We start from the raw sequence: 25,191 nt of genomic DNA on the forward strand, positions 1-25,191 counted from the left end.
ACTTGTGAGAGGATTTACACCTTTTAAATCCAATAGTGGGCCCCGTAATTGTGCTAAATTTATTTTTATGATAATGATTTAAGCACTCCAAGAGGTCAGTGTTGGACAGGGCAGCCCATGTTACATTAATATGAATTAATGAGAAAATGACTGGCAAATTCACAAATTTGCAGTCTCTCAAGTTTGATGTAGCCGTTTGGGTCTAATTTAACATCAGTAGAGTTATGCTTTGTAATCAAAGAAAGAATTTTACTGTACTGTTTTTATACACACACACACACACACACATACATATATATATATATATATAATACAATAATTCAGTACAGTAAAATTCCTATAAATAATATAATTCTCTTTCATTACTCCATACATTTTCTGCCAGTCAAAAAGTATAATTTCTTTTGACATTTTCCCACCTGTCTCAGAGGCAATGCTTATTATATCACTCTTCTCATTTACATCATTTCCACCGTATGAACCCGAGAAGTCGTCAGATTCTCTCTATATTTGTAAATTCAGGAAGGATCCACTCATAAATGGAATCTAAGCAGGGAAAGTGTGGAGCAGCCATAAAAAGTGGCTGAACATTATCAGCCCTAAATATAGGAGGACAGCATATGCATGAGAATGGTGCCAGCTTCAGCTGTAGTCGACTCACCCAGCAGTGTGCAATACCACACTTCACCACTACTGAGTTTTAGAAGACACATTTGCTGTTGATTATACACTTGGGCATGTATAAATGGCATTTATTGTGATTTGAAATTATAATAATTGTAAAGGAAACAGAAGATCTGCAGGCATGTGTGTGTACAGGTTTGTCCTTCAGTGTGGGGACCAAATGACCCTACAAGGATAGTAAAACCTGACATTTGTCATCTTGTGGGGACCAGCCAGCAGTTGGGGGGGGGGGGATAATTAAAATGACTAAATTATTAAAAATACTAAAGCATGTTTATCTAAAATATAAAAATTGAAAAAGATTTCTGTAAGGGGGTTTAGGGGTAGATTTAGTTTTAGTGGATATCAAATATTTCTAGATCAGTATAAAAAGGATAGAAGTCTATGAACGCTGTACAAAAAAACAAACAAACAAAAAAACTAAAATATGCAGTCACATTTCATACTTTTGAAAAGTGGGACATAAGCGCCACCATGTGGGGATTAGTCTTTCTCACCCCATAAAACATGTTTTTATTCTTTCTAAAAGAAACACTTTGACACTGCTAATTATTTTTTTCAAATGTTAGAGTCAGACAATGAGCTTGGCTTTCTTAATCAGAGTAATTCAATGACTTTTCTTCCTTTGTAAAAAGTAATTCAGACATCATTAGGTTTGAGTGCATTCATGTGAGACATTGGGTTTGTGTCTGCATTACATACAATAGTTTGTTGCTTGCCTTGAGACAGAGACATGATATGAAATTTCAAGCATGTTTTATTGAAACTATTCATTGTATTAGAAATACAAGACACTTTCAGTTAGAATTACTTGGGTCCTAAAGTTCAGCTGAGCTCATTTTAAGCATTGCACAAATAAAATCACCAGAGACATTAAACACATTAGATTTACCAAGACAGACATATTGACCTAATGATTTGTACAACAGCCAAAATTAAGAGCACTGAACAATGTAAAGCTTTAGTCTATAAAATAAAATATGATGACACTAACTGGAAAGACAAACAAAATTGTGGCTCAGATTTTAAACACTGTATCTACTCTAGATCAACTTCTTATTCGATCTCTAAATGTAATTTTAAAAAGGAGTTCTGAAATATTCTCACCTGCCAGTACTACAATTATTATTTATTCATCCTCTCTCTATATCTAATACACATTGATATAAACTGTTTTCCTTCCTTGAACCTTAATCCATTGTTCCCCTAATGTTACAAGCCTCTTTTTTCTTAAGACACGGTCATGTTTTTGAGGACTTTGGGAACACATCCGAAAACAACCCATCCCCAAAATCATCAGCCTCACTGCAGCACATGCCATTCAAATATTTCATGTTGCTATGAGTATTCTGACTAATTCCAGCAAAGCCAGTTGGCTAATTAACCTTCTGATAATCCTGAACAGTGCTAGCGTTGCACTTTTCATGCCTGTCTTCATGAGACAGATTTGCTTCAGTGCTCAGATAGCCTACATGTCTTTCTCTAGGACTGTCTCCAACATTGTACCTTTCCAACACTTACTGATTTGACCACTTAAATGTTTCTATAAAAAAAATTAAAACTCAAGTTTTCATTAATGTAATCCATTTAATATATCAATAGACAGATATAAGGACCAAAAATTGAGTCAGAGCACATTTTTAGGAACAAGCCTAGTTCCCTTTTTACTTTGCTCCTACAAATAGGCTGTGACCCTTATGCACCCGTTCAGCCCAGGCTCTGCCAGGAGATATATCATTTCTGATTGACCTAAGAGCATTCAGCAAAACAAAGCCTCAGCTTGCCTTTTTTTTCTTAGGTATTTTTCCATGCTTTTATATGTCAAGTAGATCAAGGTTTAGACCTAAGATAAGCAAAGTGACCACATTTTAGTATTTTAAAGGTGCCAAAAGAAAAACTTAATTTGAAGGAAAATATTTTAAAATACCTCAGTCCAATTGATGTCAAATGTTTTTTTTTCTGGTGTTATTGTCATAATGTATTTTTCCTTATCCCTATAAAATTGGGAACACTGCACTGCACAAACACATTGTCTAGCATATGTTGCATTTAAAGTCAACGTGAATTGACATTTGCAACCTTTTTTTACTGCTGTAATGCGACTCTTGTGTGTTTGCGCACACGTGGCTAATAAAAGCTCACTCTGGTTCTAATGTATGAATGAAATAAGATATGCACTGGGAAAAAGAAAACAAACAAAAAAAAAACTATGTATGACACATCTTGATGTTTTCCATTAGGAACTGACTGAATTGAAACAAACAAACAAACAAACAAACAAATTGGGCATTACATACCACTAGGGAGCCAGACCGAATGTTAGGATGCTTTCACACTTGGTTCAATTGCCTGGTTCGAACCCGAGCTAGATTGCTCCCCCTCCCCACATCCCCCATCATCTAAGTGACATCAGCAGAGCCAGTTCAGAGGAAGAGCAAGCTACACTTTGATTGACGTTTACGAAGCCAAACAATGTTTTCCTTTGGAATAGCGTAGATAAATTGTTCACAAGAACAGGAACATGCACTGAGAAATTTAATAGATTTCATTAACAACACTGAAGGTTTTAAACATATTGATGAACATTTAGCAGAAATTCAGGATTTTTCAGCTTGAAAAGTCTCAAAACAAAACAACAAATATCCCAGATAGCACACATACGTCTACAAGATGTCTGTTAAAGATCGCTTCGTCTGGAAAGCATCTGCTGTGTACAAATATCTGATAGATGGTTTTAAGATGTCAGTTTTACATACATTCTAAATCATAAACATCTTAAAAGACATTTTCTAAACGTCTATTTGACATCTGATAGGAAACGTCCAATAGACGTATTGCAGATGAGCAAACACTAAAAAATAAGTCTTGCAGATATAAATGCAGATGTCAAATGGACATCTCCATGATGTACATGTGCTATCAGGGATACTCCACATTATATTTTCATCTAAAATGGAGAATAAAATATTTTTGTATCTTCAAGTTATAATAAGTCATATTTGAAAAGTGTGAATTTTGAGACTGTAACAGAAGCAGATGTTTCAGCTTCTCCCACATGTAAAGTAACATTATCAGTGAGGAAGTGTTCCAGGCCTCCAGACGCGGGGCTGAATACCCACACGTGTTGCAATAAAGCGAGGCTTTGGAACTTGGATAGGAGACTTTACGGGGTCTGGTTTTAGGGAACTTAACTCAGGGGCACTCTTAAACTGTTTGGCAGCTTGAAGCCCAGAGAAGCTTAGGTTTGACATACTTGACATGGGAGCTGGGGGTGAATACGGCATGGGGTGAGGGATGGGCACAGCTGAAATTTTAGGGAGCTCTGGGAGGCCTGGGGCTCGTGAAGCTGCCGGAGTTGATTTGGGTACAGGTTCAGGTAGAGGGGACGTCATGTCAGAACGAGAGATGTGCTCACCAAGTGTGGTCCGTGAGCGTGGTACAATCACTGTGGGGTTGAGAGTTGGTGCTGACATCGGGGTGGGAGTGGAGAATCGTTTGATTTCATACACACGTGCCGCCTTTACTGGGGCCTGCTTGGGTGGTGTCAGAGTGTGGCCCTCCCTTTGTTGCCTCTGATAGGAGGAGACTGAAGACGGTGTGCTAGTGCCACCACCAAAACTGAACATTGCAGGGTTCAGTTGGTAAGGCTGCCTTCTCATAAAGTCCAAGGCTTTGATACCTTCTTTTGGGACACCATAACTACTCTTACTGCCTGTGGAACTTCGCTCAGACACCTTGGCACCCCCACGCTGCACCCCAATAGGACAGGATGGAGACAGCAAGGGGTTGTAACCTATCGGTGGAGGAGCACGAACATTCGGGGAATACTTCCATTGGGATGGGTTTGACAAGTTTTTTTGTGATTCAATCAAGTCTATGACTGATTGGGATTGTTGGGGTTGTAGAGGTGCAGACTGCAGATGTGGAGAGTTTACAACAAACAAATCCATGCGAGACTGTCTACGAGCAAACAACTCTGCACCTTTTCCCTCCGCCTCAGGGATCTGTGACATTTCTGGCATGACCCTTGGCTTAGGAGCCACAGGCGGTGGCATTCTTGTCCTGTTGTCATCAATGTTGTGAGTAATATTTTCTGGTTCAGAATATCCGTGCCTGGGTCTCTCGTCTAGGTTCTGCACCATAGACAATAATTCAGGGTTTGGTGAGTTTTTCTTGCTGTCAGGTATCTTAAACATTGGCTTGTGGGCCCTAGGGCAGCAGGCCTCTTGAAGAATACCAGTCCGGCTATGATTTTCACGATAGACTACAGGTGACAGCGGAGTTACAGCTGAGGGGGTGTCAGAAGCTGCAGAGGTCAAAATAGAAGAGGGTTGGGCTGGTATCGCTATAGACTGAGAAATAACAAGAGCCATAACAGGAGCCACAACGGTCACTGTGTTGTCAACAGAGATTGCTGAAGGAAGAGTTGTTTCAGCCTCTACAGGAAATTTATGTTCTTGGGTTTGAACTATGGGAGGTGGCACTGATGCAACCTGGATGTTTTCCACTGAGGAGCAGTAAAGAGCAGGTTGAGAATATGATTTCACGGATACAGAAGCAGGTGGAGGAACAGACTTTCCAGGCATAAAGGCCTGTGTGGGTATCATTTCAATGGGGACATCGGCACTCATTTGACTCATTGTGAATTGGCTAACGAAGGAGGCAGGGTTGACACCCATGGCATGCTCTTCTGATGCTGCAGAGAATGGAGGTGCAATCACAGCCACTGAAACAGGTCTGGGTGTCTTCTTACTAACTGTAGGGCGAAACACAACAGGAGCAGTGGCTGCCCGACTGGTAACGCAGCCTGGGGCAAAAGGTCGGGCAGTTCTGTTTAACACAGAGCTAGTAGGAAGTTCTGCTAGAGGAGCTGGTTGTGGAGGCATCACAGTTTCTGTGGACAACACAGCGGGGACTGGTGCCATTGTGTTTGAAGTATCTCCATTAACCATGACAGGGATAGTGGGAGTGGCTTGAGATGTGCTCATCTGTGTTATGTTTTGTGTCTCTGCTGGTGGAACCTCATGATATAGTGTTTTTGAAGGTCTGGCAGATTTTGGAGCAACTGGTGGTGGCTGGACATTATGCTTCGTCAATGGGTCTGGTTGTGGTTGCGGTGTCTGTAGTCGAGGACGTGCTTGTGTCTCTTTCAGGGCAATGCCCAGCATTTGGCTTTGTAACTGTTCTTGCGCAGCTTCCATTTTCTTTGCATGCTCCTCAGCCCTTCTCCTCTGCTGCTCAAACAACTGTGCCCCCTTCCCAGATGTATCACTCAGACCGGGACTGAGAGCACCACCCAGGAATTCTCATTGATGGATACCAGCTCATCTCCCTCACGCAGTCCGGCACGACATGCTTTACTTCGCTTACGCACCTACAGGATAAATGTGTCAGTTGATAATGGATGCATAGATCAAAAAGTCTTTTAAAATGGCCCTGAATGTTTTCCATAGATTAGACAAAGGCATTGATATCACATTTCAGATTCTTTCTATCTTTAAAAGTAGATCTGCACAGAATCACAATGAGTGACGTATGAGTTTGGTCTAAACATTAACTCTATATCCATCCATCCATCCATTCTCCAAACCACTTGTCTTATGTCCGTGTCTCCTATAGTTCACGTTTCACGAGTTCACACTTACATATAATAAACTGAGTAAAGGTTATGTGTATTTGACGTGCTGTCCGGGGAGAGGGGTCCGAGTTCGGCATTTAGCCCGGACCCAGAGCACTCCCCCGAGTGCTCCTCCTCGTGCTGGGGTAGGAACGGGCTGAAGGTGAGGAGTCGGAGTGGTGGAGGGTTGCTGAATTACTAGAGATAATGAAGCGAAGACTGCTTTGATTATTTATAGGGGTTCTCTCGTGCTGGTTGGATAGATGGTGTAATTACTGATGATGAATTGGCCGTGTTAATTATCTGTGCGGGCTCCTCCCAAAATTTGTTAATAAAACATCACTTAGTCTCTCTAACTCACCTATCCTGCATGTCTTCAGATTGTAAGGGAAACCATAGCATACACTCCAACCAGGTGAACCAGGGACCATCTCGATCTGAGGCGACAGTGCTACCCACTGAGCCACCATAGTTGTCCATGAAGTCAGTATGAAATATATTCAAAATATAGCCTAGTTCTTAAACAATGAACAAATCTGCTAATATCAAATGGGATCAGTCAGCAGAAATGTGCAACATTCTTCACAATACTTCAAATAATTGTATCTTAATATTTACTATACTAACTATACTGTTAACAGGAGGACAGGCTCTGATTTCAGTGGTTTTGTTCACACTGACAGGTTCACGCTTTGCTGAGGATGCAATAATCAGTCTACAAATACTTACTTTTAAATAGACATTGTGATGGGTTAATGAACTGTAACCCATCTCTGCTCTTTAAGTGAAAGTGAGTGTGACATGCTGCCAAGTATGATAACCCATACTCGGAATTAGTGCTCTGCATTTATCCCATCCTAAGTGCACACACACACCCCCGGAGCAGTGAGCAGCCATTTTGCAGTTGGGGGTTTGGTGCCTTGCTCAAGGGCACCTCAGTCGTGGTATTGATAGTGGGAGAGAGAGCTGTGCATTCACTCCTCGCACCTACAATCACTGCCGGTGCCGAGACTCAAACCTGTGACCTTTGGGTTACAAGTCCAACTCTCTAACCATTAGGCCACGACTTCCCTGAAAGAAGCTCCTGAGTCACTATACTGTTAACAGAACATATTATAGTCTGGGTGCTCCTTTGGCCTTTGATTGTGCAGAGCAGACTAAAACATGGCATACAGGTTAGTGATCTAGAATTCTAATCCTGTACTTGGTTGCCTGTGGTTTTTAGGATACAGCTGTAAACGCAAAGCTTATATTCAGGACCAAGTGGTGAAACAGGATCTGTAAGCTGCCCTGTCACTAAACCGCATCTTGATATGGGGGAGTGTCCATACCATTAGTTTAATCTAATTCACTTTTGATGACAAGCATCTAGCTACCAATAAAGATCAACACTCCTCATGACAGCCAAGATTAGTGGATGTATCAAACTACCCTGATCAGATAAGGATAGATAGATAGATAGCTAGAAAACAGTCCATAATACTCCATTGTTACTAATGGTTTGAATGATCAGTTTAGGTGTCAGATTAAAGTAAAATACATAACCAGGCCATTTTTATTTCCTAAACTATTACAAACATTCGTGACAACAACATGACCATCAACCAGAACAAGCAACTTTATCATTAGTTGATAAATGCATTAAATACAGGACATTGTATCCTATGTAAAGAAAACAAAGTCTGCTGGAATTGGAAGAAAGATGATTGCAAATGTTATTAAATATGACCTGAATCCTCAAAGGCTAAGGTAAGTCATAAACTACAGTAATACAGTGTGTGTGAGAGCATAAAGTTCAACATCCTTTATTTATATATTATTATAATTTCTAATCTATAATATAGAACAGGCTCACAATCTACTATTTACAAAGTAATTACAAAATCACAGTAGAAACCAGTATCAGATAATTATATGTAGTATAAAAACACCTTGTTTCCTCATAGTAACAGCTAGATACAAAAGCAAATACTTCAGTTCCTCTTCGTTTTACATAGTTTTATTCTACAAGCTTGGCTTGCTACTGGTAATCTACTCTTGCATTGTTACTATTACAGAATGTACAATTGGTGCACATTAGCTACCTAGGACTCAAAGGTTAAGGGGGTTAATGTTCAGTTCAAATGGTACTTGAAAGTTCACAGCTCTGTGAATCATTTGGCTTCTTTGGTAGAGGATCAGTTCCACACCACACTTAAGAGTGCAGGGGCCAGTGCTTCTGGTGTCCATTACATCTTCAGGTGGCTCTAAACATCTTAAGTTTCTTTGGAACTAAAGAACTGTGGGCTGAAATAACACTAAAAGACTTAAAGTGAGGTACAGTTCGTTCATTGTTGTGTTTCCCGGCAATCCTACCTTGGCAACCTGCAGAGGCTTCTGGTGCTCGATTCCTCCCTGTAGTCTGAAGCCCCATGGTGCTCCTCCGGATAGGGTGATGATAACTTCCTCAGCCACCATGGTGCAGTCTGTGCTTGCTTCTTTGATTCCGTTTGTTGGCGTGGGGGCCCTTAGTACCTACGGTCCATGTTATTTCAGGGCCCCATTAAAGAAGCCAACTACTACTGCAACTATGTCCTGGGGTTCCTTCTAGTTGCTCTTGCGCGAATACGAATGCACACAGAACCCCTCCCATACCCTGAGCTGGATGCTGGTGATAGGGGCGCAGCCATAAAGGAAGCTAAAATAGAGGGGAAAGAGAAGATACCCAGCGTCTCCCTGTGCACTGGAATCTTGTGTTGGATGAAGGTAGAAGCTAGTTCACCACAGCTGTGCTGTCACTCACAGCGCTGGCTTAAAGGGAGGGGGGGTACATTACTGATATAAAAATAGCTCTTTGCTTCTCTTGCCAAGCGGTCAAGCTTTTTGACAAATTCAGAACAGCAACAAGTAGATTTAAGTCTGAAATCGAAAGAAATTTGACTTATGTTTACAATCTCTCATTGAAAAACAGCGCATAAAATTTAATGTAACTTTTTCAGTAAATGGTGGTCAAGGAATTAGATTACTGTCAATTGAGGTTTTCCTACGTTTTATAATTTATAAGGTTTTCCGAGTAGGAAATTAAGAGACTTAGTAACACTTTATTTCCACATTCAGGATTTAGACATTGATCACCAGCAGGTCTAAAAGACATTTAGACGAAACATTTCTGTACTTTCAATTCATCAAAGAATTGTTTACAACATTGATAATAATAAGAAATGTTTCTTGAGCACCAGCATATGATGATTTCGGAAGGATCATGTGACACTGAAGACTGCAGTAATGACTGGAGAAAATTCACCTTTGGCATCACAGGAATAAATTACATTTTAAAATATATTAAAATATAAAACAGTTGTTTTAAACTGCAGTATTACCGTTTTTACTGTATATTTGATCAAATAAATGCAGCATTAGTGAGCATGAAAATGCTGGGTGACAGCTGTGATTCTGATGAAATAAGAGCTACTCAGACAACATTGCCTTAATGTAGTAAATAAATAAGACATTTCTGTTTAAACCAATGAAGGCAGGTACAGTAGCCTACGTGGGTGATTCTAGTCGTGCAAGCTCAATTTCGTACATCCTTGTTTTCCGAAATATCAGAATTCATCAGTTAAGCATGCAACTGCAAAGTCCACGCATTTGCGTTCGTCTCTACTTCAAATGCACGCTGAGCAGGAGAGCAAAGACAGTGATGTTGAAATGTTTTATTAAATACTTCCAAATGTTTCAATAACAACAAAGCTATGATGGTTTAACAACATTCAAACAAACACTTGACAGATTTAAATTCATAGTTTTATTAATTATATGTTCATGCAAAAATCCAGCATCCAATTAAACCTCAGAGTATAAGCATATGTAGTCCCATCAATGCAAAAAACTAACAAGAATGGGGAAACATACCAAGCTAAAGCTTTGTTAATCTGTCAATTTTTTTTTTTTTTTTTTTACAAAATTAGCTTTTGATTGTAGCATTGGAAACCAACCAAGCCACATTTCATCTACCTTGAAGATGCAGGGAATATATATACATAATTCAATTCTAATTAACACAGACAGTGAAAATTATTATCAGAAAGTTACACATGCATATTTTCCTTCTGCTGAACTGCATATATGGTTTGGCTGTGGGAGTTATTTCGTTCAGGAATTATTCACTTCGCATACAAAGACGTTTGTGTCCATCTAACAGTCATAAGAAATACAAGAACTATGAACTCCTGCATCTGGAAACATCTTTTAATCATTTACATTTTTTATGTATGTGTGACTGACTGACTAAACTGCACTTTTTTTTTAAAACAAGGACACTCATATCTGAGAGGACGGACTATGAGTGACAGAAGTGGCCAGAGACTAGGGCTGAACACACTGTTATAAGACACACTACAGCAGGGACAGTATGAAGATATGGCAGACATCACAGTGCCAGACGGTTTCATCTGTGGACAAGTGAACTCGCTTACAAGATGCCTTAGGGTAGGAGTACTCTCTTTCCTCCCTTTTTTGAACATATAGAGTTGGGTGCAAAGTTTGCCCAACTTTAAAAGGTAAAATGTCACAAGAAATGGCTTAGCACAGAATAAAAGGGGGAACGTTAAACCTCCACAATTCACACACAGGAATTGACATAATAAGACAGTCAAGAACAGTGTTCAGATGTATGTCACAAAGATAAGCTTTAAAGGGAGCACAATGTGTCCATGTGCTTTAACACACCCAAAACAAAATTTTTTTTAACTACGCGAGTTGTTTACCAAAACAGCGAGTTGTGTGTACTGAAAAGTCTGAGTCTACGTGCATCTGGATGAAGACGAATGGCTAAGTGTTCCCGATTCATCCCTCATCAATGATCTGCATTAGTATTTACAGGTTATACTGGAGAAAAATAAAATAAAACAAGATCAACATACCCAGAACAGATTCTACCATAGAATGGACCCCAAAACACCATGGAACTGCATTCATCAAGACATTTTCATTCAAATCCCTGCCTATAGATGGTCAGGTGATCTTAACAAACCACAATCAAGTCTTTTAAAGTCACAAAGTATGATGATGAGACAACGTAAACAGCATCAGAACAAGTGTACAAATACTCATGGAGAGATAATGTGACCGTTTGGGTCTTCTTCTAGAGCACGGACCCCTAAGGATGGATTTCATAACCTGAAGTTGCAAAGCAGTCCACAAAAAGTGAACAGAACAGCATAGAGTCTCAAGCTTATGTGCAAAACAGTACAGGCCATTTCAATTTTTTTTTTTTTTCTCGACATGCTTATAGTCTAAAAAAAATGATATGCACAGCAGCTGGAAGCCTAAAAGGTGAGCAGAGTAACTCTGGGAGAGAGAGCAAGGGTTATGATGAGTATGTTGTGTATAGTGTTTAGCGCCCCCTGGGGACCAAGAGACATACAACAAACTCGAATCAAAGAAAGTGAGGGTTCTGCAACTTCAGGTTCAGAGAGCCTAGAGGTTATGGGTGCAAACATACAGGAAGGCAAGTAAACCAACCCAACTTGAGTTCAGGCCTCATGTGGAAGTGTGTGTTAAGAAGATTTACGCAAAACACTACATAGCAACAAGCATCTTGAACCCAAGAAAAAACATTTATAAGTACACAAACACACACATCACCCCCCCGGACACCACACACAGTTTTGTCCTTTCTCTTTTATAAATATCTATTTATGCACATCTATATTAAATCGTGTCCCACTTTAAAACAATTGTCTTGAAAACACAAAATACTTTCAAATACCGCATCATTCAGAAGATAAAAACCAAGAGATCCACCAAAACACGACAGAAAGCCAGAAAAAAAATCTTCCCCAACCCCATTCCTCAATTTCAAAGAAAATAAAAGCAACATTAAAACATCCTCTTCTCAACGTCTAGAGTCTACACTTTGGTGCTTCAACGTCTGATACACTTTTTCGTTCCCTCTGATATGCCATGCCACCACATTCTTTGCGTAAAAAAAGAAAGAGAAAAACAAAACAGAAAAATGTTTTCTTAAATGTAATAAACTCACATCATTTACCCTTAAAACGGCGTGTGCTCTTCAACGATTCACATTTCTGATTCTAACTTCCGTCTCTACTGGCTGTTAATTACACAAGTGAAGATCTCAGTATTTTACAATATATTACTAATACTTTTAAACACCATTTCCGAATGTTGGGCAGCAGACATTATGGGATTATGGGTAAAGACAATACAGCGCCCCGTGTGGGCATTAGAAGCATGCAGCATCCAGAAGGCAGGGCTGCTGCCGTGGCCGCCCGCCCCACATCTAGCTAGAGTTGGACTGAAGTGGTGGCCGCTTTTAAATATATTTCTTAGTTGTGTCAATTTTTTCCCTCACGTTTTCAAAACTTCAAGAGGTTCTCTTCTGGCCGGGCTCCAGGCGGCAAGACGTGCACGGAGAAGAAATGCTCCAATCAGCTTTAGTATTCAGGCATGCTAATGGAGAGAATATAAAAAAATACTAAATAATGTTTCACTTGTTTTGTTGGCACTAAGGTGTTTGTCAATCCATACCTTTGCCCTCTGTGATTCACTGTAGAGGTGCGGCAGGCGCTCCAGAGCAGTGGAAGTGGATGTTGAGCCACTTGGCATCTCGGCGGTGCCACACGCGTGTCTCCTCCGACTGGCTGCTGCGTGCCCGGCCCTGGCTGTCCATGTACTGTGTCAGTCGGATATAGGCGATGCAAGCGGCGTCCTCTCCAATCAGGTGCACGTGAGGGTTCAGGATGGTTGTATGCACAGGCTTACTGTTCTTACTCAGCACTGTAGTCAAACACAGGCAGCAGACAAAGATATATTCAGTTATCTACACCTAACAGGTTAGCTTTAATACCTTTTAACTCAGGGCTGTCCAAACCTGTTCCTGGACGGCCACTATCCTGCAGAGTTTAGCTTCAACCCTAAATAAACACACCTGAGCCAGTTAACCAAGGTCTTCAAACTCACTAGAGACCTCCAGGCAAGTGTGTTGGAGCTGGTTGAAGTTAAATTCTGCAGGACATTGGCCCTGCAGAAAGCATGTTATTAAGCATGTTATTAATAGGTACAGCAAGCAAATGTATACAACTTTATTGGACACTAGTACATTAAAAACCATGGGGCTTACAATTCTCAAAGTAGAACTTATGGAAGTCCATTCCCTCAACCAGGTTTCCAAGTGCCTCGGGCTCAAAAGAGGTCAGGCCAGGGTCACAGATCCTCCTGGAACAGTAAAGGTTACTGAGATGACAATGCAAACTACTATTCGGTTTTTGACTCAATACCCCCCAAACATCTAGAATGTTTAATTTTACACATTTAAAAATGGGAAGTATGGAAATTGGCATAATCTTACCTAAAAGGCACAAATTTGCGCATTATTACAAAAATGATTCAAATTCCACAGAAAATGTCAACAACTCGTTTGTTGGTAATTTTAACAGGTTGTTCATTTAAAATAAATATTTCATAAAATGTTTCATGCATGTTATAAGCAAACATGCTTGTGCTTTTTAAGATACAATACCCACTTAAAATGCTGATAAAATAAGATTTTCAAAAATATTTCGTCATCATAAATAAGGTGTTTGAAAACTATTCCAGAAATGTATGAAATCATCACTTATGCATGTTATACCCCAGAAAGCATTATTTTAGTTCAATTTATAAGTACTTCAAAATCTACCAACAAAAATGATGAAAATCCATAAAATGCACAGTGCAAACAAATCTGTATAATCAGTGGTATGGCAGATGAAAACAGCACATATAAACAGTACTTACGTGTAAGCTTCAAAATCTCCGTTGTTGATGGCCTCAATCAGCTGCTCTGTGATTTTAATGATCTCCTGCTTTCGTGCTGGTGTATGGAGGAATAGAAGGAACAATCAAGTTTTATCCACATCCATTATTTAAAAATCGCAAACCAACTTTTTGTTCCCAACTATTTGCTCTTGATATCTCACATTCAGCTCAGCATACTATTAGTTGTGAATGGGGTGCTGTCCTTCAAGACTAGCACTATTTTCCTAGGGACCCTGATTTTAGTATAAGCAGGGGTCTTGGATGATTTATATGTAAGGGATAATGTACATCCAGCCGGTTGTTATCGCAGATTAACACATGCATGAGCTAATAATCCCTTCGGATTGACATGTTTCGCTAGAGAACTGTTATAGGGTGTGAACTGCTGGGACTTTGGTAAAGCCAGAGGGAATGTCAGGACTTACATTTAGAAAAACAAAACAAAACTTAAAGGTGCTGTATGTAGGATTGACACCGAGTGGTTGAACTAGGTATTGCAGTCCAAATTCTAAATATTGGAGAGGGTTTTTTTCACCCGGTCGCTCCTCCTCAGACTTGAAGCACACGCAGGTTGCCAGATTGACGACACCAACACTTTCGTTTGCCAGCTTCCATGACTGAAATGAAATACGCTGTGTTTCCCGCCAACCCGGGGTGCCGAAATACAATTGGGTAAACTGGTAGTGGGTGGGTTTCACAAACTAAAACAGAGACTGACATTCCGGCCCGGAACACACATTTTCAAAGGAGAATAACTGATGTACAGTCCCAGCACGGGCCCTCTGCTCATCTGTCACACTCAAAGTATTCAGTGTCACACAGATAAATAAATGAAAAGGTCACTCTGACTGAGAAGGTCAGTGCAATTCTTTCCATGTCAGAGGTGAGGATGTACACGAGTACAAGGCAAAATGGTAGACTCACTGCGAGAGACTCAAAATTAGGTGATGATCTCTGTCCTCGATTGTGCTAATAAATGTACAATGCCGATTACAGCAGATCATGTGGCATGCATTTTTATTTTTAAGTACTACAATGACAACATTATTGTCTTGAAGGGGTCATATCATAAGGAATCAAATTTTCCTTGATTTTTTATTCATATTATACTACAAAAACTTACTGTAACTTAAATTTTAACTCTTCATTTCTACTCCGTACAAAAAGAACATTTACTAAAACGACTCAATCCAAACACTCGCAACCTTCCTGCATCACACAGACACAGATGAATACTTTAAATACAGTATTCAGTATACTTATATAATATCCGTTTATGCCTTCACATCTGAGCAGCAAATATGCTGCCCATGTCTGAGTGGACAATTCATAATGGCAGAGCAACAAAAATTGTTTAAATCAAGGGTAAGAGACAGGGTGCAAAATAAACTGAACTAATGTTTTTGTGGACACAAAACTAATAAAAACAATACATCAATAATACAAATAAAATGTATCATATGACCCCTTTCATAATGATACCAAACTAGGGCATTTAACAATGTAGAATTCCAGTGAGTCCATCTCAGCCAGATTAATTTTGTAGCATATTAAAGGGGTCCTATTATGCTCTTTTACAAAGTCTTGATTTTGTTTTGGGGGTGTAGTAGAACAGGCTTTCATACTAGGTTGTTCGAAAAAAAAAAATTCTTTTTCACATATTTTACATTATTACAACACCTCTCTCCCCAGTCTGGCACGAACGACTCGAATAGTTCCTGTATCAAATGAAGGCCCGCCTTCTGAAATACGAAATGTGCTGTGATTGGTTAGCTGGGCCAGTGTGTGTTGTGATTGGCAGCACTCGGCGCCTGGTCGGGAAATGGCACGCCCCTTACCATAGCTGCCTGCGAGCTTCAGTGTAAATATTGCGTCAAAATCAAATCAATTTGAGCGCGATTTAGACCCGGATGATTGTGACTCCGACATAGTGATAACACTCGTTGCCTTCTCTAGTGCAGCTCAACCAGGTCTCGTCCCATTCGTTAATATTTGTGACATCACAAATCCCAAAATATGCATTGTAGTCCAAACGAGTCGTTCGTTGTAGTTTTTGAAAAGTGATTTCTGTTAAATAAAATATCTCCTTTTGAAGTGGACTTTGAGCTATGTAACTTTGCAGATATTTTTTTTGCTCAAACAACAACATTTCAGACTAACTAAAGTTGAAAAAGTATAATAGCACCCCTTTAAGTAATGACAAGGTTAGAAAGGTGAGAAACTAAGTTAGCAGTGGGTACAGTGGGACAGAGAATGTGAGGTAGAGATCAGATGAGTCCAAGAGGGAGTTGTAGAAACAGCTTATAAGGTCACTGCTGTAGCAGTTGACTTACTGGGCGGTGGGCAGGGGGGAGAGGCCTCGGGCTGAGGAGCTGGATCCTCAGAGGCACTGCACTGGCTCCCCACTGCACTGTCATTGCTAGCCCCACCCACCGATACTGACAGACAATTAGGGGGGAAAATGTGACATTTGTTGTGGCTTTTGTGCTATATTTATATATGAAATGATGACATAATTTGCATGATAATCATCCAAAAATAACAACAGCAGACACAATAGAGTACACAAAAAACATGCTAAAACAATGTTCATGCAACTTAAAAGCAAAAAGCAATTACTATAAAGTTATAAAATTATGTGAAAAAAAGTAAATTCAAAATAAGCAATATTTTCTAAACCCTGAAGTCTCTAATACCTCTATACAAGGACATGTTATACAACTGTTTGTATTTACACAGAGTTTTAGAAAAAGCTGAAAGACTTCTCTGTCTGGGACATACAGTATTTTCACACTGGTATAGAATGTGAGATCTCTCTGCTATGACGCAAGTGAATGGTTTCTGAGGTTTATCCCTCAGAGACCCACTGTTGGAAGAACTGCAACAGTTATTTAAAGCAATTAAATACTTAATAAACAAATAAATGTGAGATAAAACAGGTACATTTTGTTACCTTGAAACCCGATTATGAAAACTGTCTAACATTTTATTCCAAATTCATCCCAAAACAAAAAATGGATAAAACATCATGATGACAAGTTTTATGCAGTTTGTGTTTTAAACAGTTTGATATAAATACACACACAACTATTCAAAAGTTTGGGCTTGGTAAGATTTTTAAATATTTTTGAAAGAAGTCTTTTCTACTTAGCACGGCTGCATTTAATTGATCAAAAATACAGTGAAAAGAGTAATATTGTGAAATATCATTATAATTTAAAATAACAGCTTTATATTTTTATCTATCTTGAAACTTAATATATGCCTATAATGGCCGAATGTTCAGCAGTCTTCAGTGTCACATGATCCTTCAGATATCATTCTAACGTGCTGATTTGCTGCTCAAGAAACATTTCTTATTATGAATGTTGAAAACAGTTGTGATGTGTAATATTTTTGTGGAAACCGTGATACAGTCTCAGATTGTTTGATGAATAAAAGAAATGTTTAAAATGAAAACTATTTTATAACATTATAAAAGTATTTACTGTCACTTTTAAATCAAATTAATGCATCCTTGCTGATAAAATTACTAATTTCTTTAAAAAAAGCTTGGGTCTCTGAGGGTTAGGTCCCAGTTATTGTGTGTACTTATAGTGTTAAGTAATGAATGATCCTAAAGCTCTAGTGACCTATTAAACCTAAACCTATTAAACTTTAATAGAAGTGATTCAAGTAAGATAACGTTTTATTATCTAACAGCCGTCAAAAGATAATATAAAAGCTCAGAATAACTTCGAATTGAACAAAAAGACCAATCCGATGATGAATGATGCCAAGGTTGTGTATAATTGAGTTGAACTGTGTAATATTGCCGTGCTGTAATAAATCACCATGTGACTCTGTTAGACATCATACTGTGTGATGTGATACAGAGGCTCTGTCAAAAGCGGTGTTTGTTGTCTGTAAAGGTCTTTTCAGATTCATGATAGCAATCAGTCAGTCTGACCCTGTTTTGGTGCCTTATACTACACTATAGCTGCTGCTGTAGTGACCAGCAATGTATCTACAGCTGATGAGCTGGATGTCAATGCACACGCAAAGCTATTATCATGCCATGAAGGTCCTTTCACCGCACAGGAATAAATCTCACTGTCAATCATTCACTGCCTGTGTCTGTATCTATTTATTCCCTCTGGCCCTCATTACCACTATTTCTCTTTAAGTGTTGAGAAAGTGTACAACCCTTGACCCCATTTACACCTGGTAATAAAGTCTGTCCAAAGCATTTCATGATCCTTTTACTGAAATCACATTCAGAGGTAGTCAAAAAACATTGAATTTGTAGTATAAAATGCATAAGGTTTTTATTAATAAATTAACAATGATCCACACACATGGTGCTCATCAAATATGATAAACGGAAACTCAACTGTACTTGCTTGACACTCGATAACAAATCTCATTAGTTCATGTGCATCAAGAAAACACATTTGGGCCTCCGTTTACCATATTTGATGTGCGTTGATCAATGTTTATACGTGAATAAAAGCTATGTTTATACGTGAATACAGTGATCGTGTCTCTTCAAAAGACTTGGATTAAACTGCTGCTGCTGCTGTAGTGACCAGCAATGTATCTACAGCTGATGAGCTGGATGTCAATGCACACGCAAAGCTATTATCATGCCATGAAGGTCCTTTCACCGCACAGGAATAAATCTCACTGTCAATCATTCACTGCCTGTGTCTGTATCTATTTATTCCCTCTGGCCCTCATTACCACTATTTCTCTTTAAGTGTTGAGAAAGTGTACAATATACAACATATTTGATGTGCGTTGATCAATGTTTATACGTGAATAAAAGCTATGTTTATACGTGAATACAGTGATCGTGTCTCTTCAAAAGACTTGGATTAAACTGCTCGATTAATTACCATCTTTATGAACTTTGTAACACATCAATGGGCTTTCAATGGAGGGACAGAAATGTGCCAGGTTTCATTCATAGTATATTCGTTTGTGTTTCTGATATAAATTAAAATCTTATGGGTATGAAAACAACATGAGGGTGAGTAAATGGAACACACTCATGGCAGTTCGTAACTTTTATATTTTGGTGAATTGGTGGCAAATTCAGATGAATTCATATAATCTCATTCATACATTTTTGTACAATCTGAAAATGGGCAATCTGATGGGCAAACTTAATCCTGGAGGGCTGGTATCCTGCAGAGTTTAGCTCCATCCCTAATCAAATACACTTGAACCAGCTAATCAGTGTCTTCAGGATTACTAGAAGGTTGCAGGCAGGTGAGTTTTCTCAGGGTAGGTCTAAACCAGAGGTGTCCTGGAGGGCCGGTATCCTGCAGAGTTTAGCTCCAACTTTAGTCTCAACATACCTGTCTGGAAGTTTCTAGTATGCCTAGCAAGAGCTTGATTATCTGGTTCAGGTGTGTTTAATTATGTTTGGTCTAAACTCTGCAGGACAGTGGCCCTCCAGGGCCAAGTTTGCAGATGCAGAGCTCATATCTATGTTTCAACGATACCAGCTGATGTCGGACTACTTGGTCAAACAATAATCTCAGTGGATAATTACAATTTGCAAAAGGAATGTTTGGAAATCTAAAACTGATATTACCTACTGACACACTTAGGCAAAAGATACATATAGTCTTGAAAGCAACATTTTGATGAAGCATCTTTTGCACAGAACTGTTGTAATCACAAAATCAAAGACCCTGCCCAGAAAATTTGTTGTTACAAGACAGATCTAAATATCAGGTGTAAAAAGGGTCTTTCTTTAATACACTAACTAATGGCCTTTTTAATTAATATTTGCACCAATACACACCCCCCCCTTTCTGTAGATCCCAGAGAACAAGAGAAAGACATGCAGAATACATGAGGAGTTGATAGTGTACCTTTACTACCTTTCATGTCCTCCTCTTCTGTGGTGTTACAGCTCTCTGTAGACCCCTGTGACGAGAAAGAGACAATGTGCAAGATGGAGGGTTGATCGTAGGATGGTGGGAAGACGGGAAAAGAAGTATAGAAATACAGGTTTGCAGACAGGGTCTATCTATGTGGAACAATATACAGTGCACACTGTAAATCAGCAAATACACACATATAAAGAACCACCCACAAGCACAGATATACCCCAGCACACCCTCACACACAAACTGAGCTCTCACAGAAATACTTTGATGAAATAAGCCGTTTTAGCTGTACTTGACTTAATGAAAGACCCTCAACTGTATGGTCTTGTTTTTGTGAGAGGTACGTAGATTATACGAAATGACAGATTTAAACTACCGATGGTGGATAGTAGTACAAAATGAAAAATAATGAAGCAATTCTCATGCATCTGTAAATCACATTACAGTTCTTGATAAAAACAAAGATAAAACATGGAGGCTGTACAAAAGAAGCCAGTAAGCTTCCTTTACATGGTTATGTTCTTTATTGTTATACTATACAATTGGGCAGTGGTTTTGTAACTGTTCAATAAAATATGACTACAGAGAATAAAGCATATCATTAAATTTTTTTAATGTTTTATTTTTTTAATTATTTAATAATAATAATAATAATAATAAAGTGAATTCAGTAAATGTGTATGTAAGCATCTTTCAAACATCTATGTGGAGAGAATTTGTTACAGTGTTGATAAATGTGTAAATATATTTATATATATTAGAATATATCCATGAAGATGGATACAACAGTTCCTCCAGTGCCAAAAAATAGAATCAAATCAGAATCAAAGAAATGTTTCAACGCTACAGATAAAGTGTTTGGTATTTACAAAAATATTTAAATAGACTATTTTGTTGGCACTGTAACAACAACTAGAGGCCAATGTTACTGTCATGGAGCCACAAGACCCTGATAGTCCACTAGTGCATGCAGTGAAAAGCTTCAGCAAGAAGAGTTTACGCTCAGACCTCTGACTCTGTGAATCAATGCAGGGTACAACTTTTGATTAAAAAAAAGAACAAACTCTGACTATAGGAAAGAAAGAAAAGAGGCGTCGGTAAAACAGAGACGATTCTTGAAAAGAATGTTCAAGAATCCTTACAGAAAGATTCAACAGGTTAACAAACACTGATCAAACAGACTGAAGCAAAACAGCAGCCTAAAGTTTAAGAGCCATAAAAAAAGGAGATTTTTGAAAGAAACTGCTTTATTTATGCATTCAGTCTTCATTGGATGACCTACAAACTAGCTGCCACTATATCACCCCATTTCTGAAAAAGATGTCAATTTTCTATCAATTTCAAAAATGTTGATGTTTACAAAGAACTTTTAATAATATTTTTATGTTAATATAAAACGTATAATATATATTTTGATTCAAATATTATATTATTATTTTTCTAATAGCATAATATAATATAATACAATATAATATAATCAATGATGTAAGTTTTTAAAAATGTATAACTAAATATAAGATTTTAAAGATGATCGATTCTTGTATCCAAGAGTCTAATTGGAATCACTTAATCTACGATTGGGTGACCTTTATGTTTATTATTAGATTTCAAGACCACAAATAGTTGATACGGACCATGAATGCAGAGGGGAGTAAAACTGAGGTCAGGGTGTGCATATGTCCAGACCTGATGGAGAAACTCAAGACATTTTGAGAAATGGCAATTTATACACAAACGTCTCAATGATGTTTGTTAGATAATAAAAATGTAGAACTGAACTTCCCCTATGATGAGGCTAAAACAGAACGGCCATGTCTAACTCACAGACATCAACTGCTGCTGCAGTAATTTACTTTCAATCTCTTGACCGACAGAGGAAAATGTATTTATTCTTCGAGGGGAAAAAAATTCACTGAAATCCATATGGATAATTAAACATCATCACAATAAAAAAAATACAAATAAAAAATATTTTTTAATCGTAACAAGGGGCTTATCACTTGTTAGGAGGACAAACCTGATGTCACAGCCACTGCAGCTATTACCATGGCAACAGAAATGGCCTGACACACTATGGACTGTGGGGGAAAAGGGGAGTTCCAGTGAGAGAAAGGCTTGTTTGTCTGTGTCTTTTGACAGTCTGTTCCAATAGCATTTAAATTCTCTCTTTCCTATTGAAGAGCACCAAGTAAGAGTCATTTGTCCACTCTGAGCAAACTTCAGCCCTGGTTATAATTGGCTACATGCTACTGATTCTAAAAGGCCCGTGAAAGTGAAGAGTCGAGCTGGAGGAAGCTCACAAGATGTATCAAGGGCTTGCAGAAGACAGACCAAACTTAGGTCAAGGAGAAACCCTGGTCTGGCAAACCAAGAAAGCACTGAGATGTAATGGTAATGAAGAATGAGTTTCAAGGAGAATAGGCTTACAATATAAATGTGTGTATGTAATAAAACAGAGTTGAATGGGTGAACATGACTCTGTTAATATTTGATGATCATATGACTCACAAAATCCTACAATGAGACAAAAAAATAAATAAATAAAAGACCCAAACAAACTCTCGAGCATCTCAAACAAGAAGAAGAAAAAAAAAAAGACAGCCAGAGAGTGAGAAAGTGTTGAGGGAGAGTCAGAAAAAGGGGAGAGACACGGAACAGATCTCACCATCAAATAAACACTGGAGCTTGACTTCCTTTTCTGAACAGGGTGAAACAGAGGAGGGCAAAAGAGGGAAGCATAAAAAACAGGCCAGTGAACACAGAAAAAAATAAAGCTGCTAGTTAGATCCCACAGAGAGGAGAGAAGAAAAATAAACAACCACAAGAAGTTGAAAAGCCATGTGTGATGTGACAGAGGCAACAGTTGAAGTGTTAAAACTGCTGAAATCGATTTATTGATAAGACTTCTTTCATTTCACTATTTGCTTCTCGGTTGCTTGGTGAAAGGCAGACGATTCACTGCATGCACAGAGACGGCACAGGGCTGAGTAAGTCTCTCTGCTTTAACAGATTTTGCCATGACACAGTACTAACAAATGGGCAAATATCATGAATAGTCTAAATATGCTTAATGGTTTTTGCTTAGATCTCCTTCACATTGAAGTATATCAGCCTAATAAAATGTAAGCAGATAATCATTTTAAATTAGAAACAGAGAGTGTTGAATCTCTTTGGTTTTATGCAAACCATTTGCCGGTTAGCTTGACTGTCAGTTCTGTTTCTAACATGTCCGTTAAAGAAGAAAAATCAATATGACAGGACAAATCTTTTAAACATTAAAACTGGAGTAGAATTGTGCATTTCTTTACTTTAACAAAACTATAAAATTATATGATTCCAATGCTGATTCAAGAACTTAAGTAACGTGAGTGGGGCTTACCTTCACGCCATCAGACTTCTTGTTCAGTAAACTTTTGCATGCTGAAAGATGAGGAGAGAAAACAAAAACAAAAAAACCTTAGAAATGCACAAACATTTGATGAACTGAATAGTTCCTCACATAGGAATGTCGCTCCTTTAGTGTAATGGTATTGCTAACAAAATATTAAAAATTGTTTTCAGTAATTGAAATAAAATAAAATATAAATATTAGATGAAAAATTTAAACTGGAAAAAAAAAGAAATTGTTTCCTTGGCATTAACTGAAATAAGTTTAAGATCAGGTACTAAATTAATAAAACTATATACTAAATTAAATTACCATCTACAATCTATTTAGATTAACAAATAAAACTAATATAACTCATAAAAATGACAAAAACACAAAACTAAATTACTAAAACTTAAAATGAAAACTGAAAATAAAAAGTTGATTCAAAATATTAATAAATACTTTAATAGTATATAAATAATATTAAAATAACACTTGTTGAGACGAGTCACAGGACCAGAATAACCATCCATAGGGCGATGAAACGGCACCTATATCAAGTGAACAAGCACACGCCAAAGCCCTGGTACCATAAACGGGACTAGAAGATTCTCTCCACCAAGAAATGTGAAAGACCACCTCAGGTTGATATGAAACATATTTTATGAGCACATCTTATTCTGTGTTCTCATAAACGGAAACATGTTTTTTGAAAACAAAACTGATCTAATGAGACACAATGCCAACACATATGCACAAACAAAAACCATACAAGGACACAAGTAGACTTTCTAAGTATTATCCCCAAATTCCCTTACCTTTTAAAGTAGACAGAGGTAGGAAAGAATGCAAAAAGGGAAAAAGGTCAGACAAATCAATCAACAGATTGTTAAAAAGAAAAATAGCTGTGGCAAACAAAATAATCAAGCAAATCAAAGTAAAACTAGAGGAGTTTCTGTTCATGCTGGGTCCATGCTGTGCAGAGGCATCTCCTGTCTGGCCTGCTGTCATCACTGAAGGCATTTCTCCTGCACAAGACCAACGTCTGTTTCAATTCACTCTAGCACATTAGAGCTGAACTGCTGATTCATTAGAGGACTGAGCGGTTGGACGATAAGTCCTTTTTTTCTGACCTGTTCAGCTGTTGTGCTCGTAATTAAACTGGCCTTGTAATTAAAATTGTATAATGGGGTCAACTGAGTTTGTGTGCTGCACTTGTTGATAGCATGGAATGGATCAAAAACTACTTTAGCATTAGTAGTGGACTGATAAGAGGTTTATTAGATAGTCAATGCCATTTCTAATAGAGAGCATGGTGGCTGATGGCCAATAAAGTGCTTCTATATGCACTACTGTTCAAAAGTTTGGGGTCAGTAAAATTAAATAAAAAAAATGTGCAGCAAGAATGCATTAAATTGATCAAACGTGACAGTAAAGCCTTTTACATTGCAACGTACTTCTATTTCCAATAAATGCGGTTTCTTAGCATACTAGAACGATTTTGAAGTATCACGTGACACTGAAGATTGGAGTAATGACTGCTGAAAATTCAGCTTTGCTATCACAGGAATAAATTACATTTTAAAATATGTTAACAGAAAGTTATTTTAAATGGTAATAATATTTATCAACATTTCTGTTTAAATGTATTTTTGAACAAAGAAATGCAGCCTTGGTGAACATAAGAGACTTCTTAAAATCTTACGATGATAGGAACTGAGACATACACAAATTTGCTAAAATTAAAGGAACTCATAAGTGGGCAGGCTTATTGGACGATGCTCTCAAAATAGTCAAATAGCAGCTAATTAAATGGCCTGGCTGATATAACAGTCTAT

At 38.2% G+C, this 25,191-nt stretch overlaps 2 protein-coding genes across 2 annotated transcripts in view; both read right to left on the bottom strand.

Annotated features, from left to right (window-relative positions):
- Nucleotides 1-3,521: 3,521 nt before the first annotated feature.
- LOC107568544 (synaptopodin 2-like protein) lies at nt 3,522-5,984 on the bottom strand (the record flags this gene model as incomplete). The annotated part of the gene is made up of 1 exon (XM_016254508.1): nt 3,522-5,984. A coding segment is annotated over one exon (2,229 nt), but the record flags the coding sequence as incomplete, so codon positions are not given.
- A 5,563-nt stretch (nt 5,985-11,547) lies between these two features.
- The window catches only part of LOC107568545 (calcium/calmodulin-dependent protein kinase type II subunit gamma-like), a 50,531-nt gene continuing 36,887 nt past the window's right edge, over nt 11,548-25,191 (bottom strand). Inside the window, exons 14-21 of the mRNA XM_016254509.1 lie at nt 23,363-23,403; nt 22,649-22,681; nt 19,966-20,020; nt 16,435-16,539; nt 14,081-14,156; nt 13,425-13,519; nt 12,833-13,081; nt 11,548-12,754 (exon numbers count right to left, since the gene is read on the bottom strand). Of these exons, the coding sequence (XP_016109995.1) occupies nt 12,849-13,081; nt 13,425-13,519; nt 14,081-14,156; nt 16,435-16,539; nt 19,966-20,020; nt 22,649-22,681; nt 23,363-23,403 (638 nt within the window). The 3' untranslated portion in view covers nt 11,548-12,754; nt 12,833-12,848. The remainder of the gene's footprint in view (nt 12,755-12,832; nt 13,082-13,424; nt 13,520-14,080; nt 14,157-16,434; nt 16,540-19,965; nt 20,021-22,648; nt 22,682-23,362; nt 23,404-25,191) is intronic.

Source organism: Sinocyclocheilus grahami, unplaced genomic scaffold, assembly GCF_001515645.1.
Source record: "Sinocyclocheilus grahami isolate Dianchi unplaced genomic scaffold, SAMN03320097.WGS_v1.1 scaffold1256.1, whole genome shotgun sequence".
NCBI lineage: Eukaryota > Metazoa > Chordata > Actinopteri > Cypriniformes > Cyprinidae > Sinocyclocheilus > Sinocyclocheilus grahami.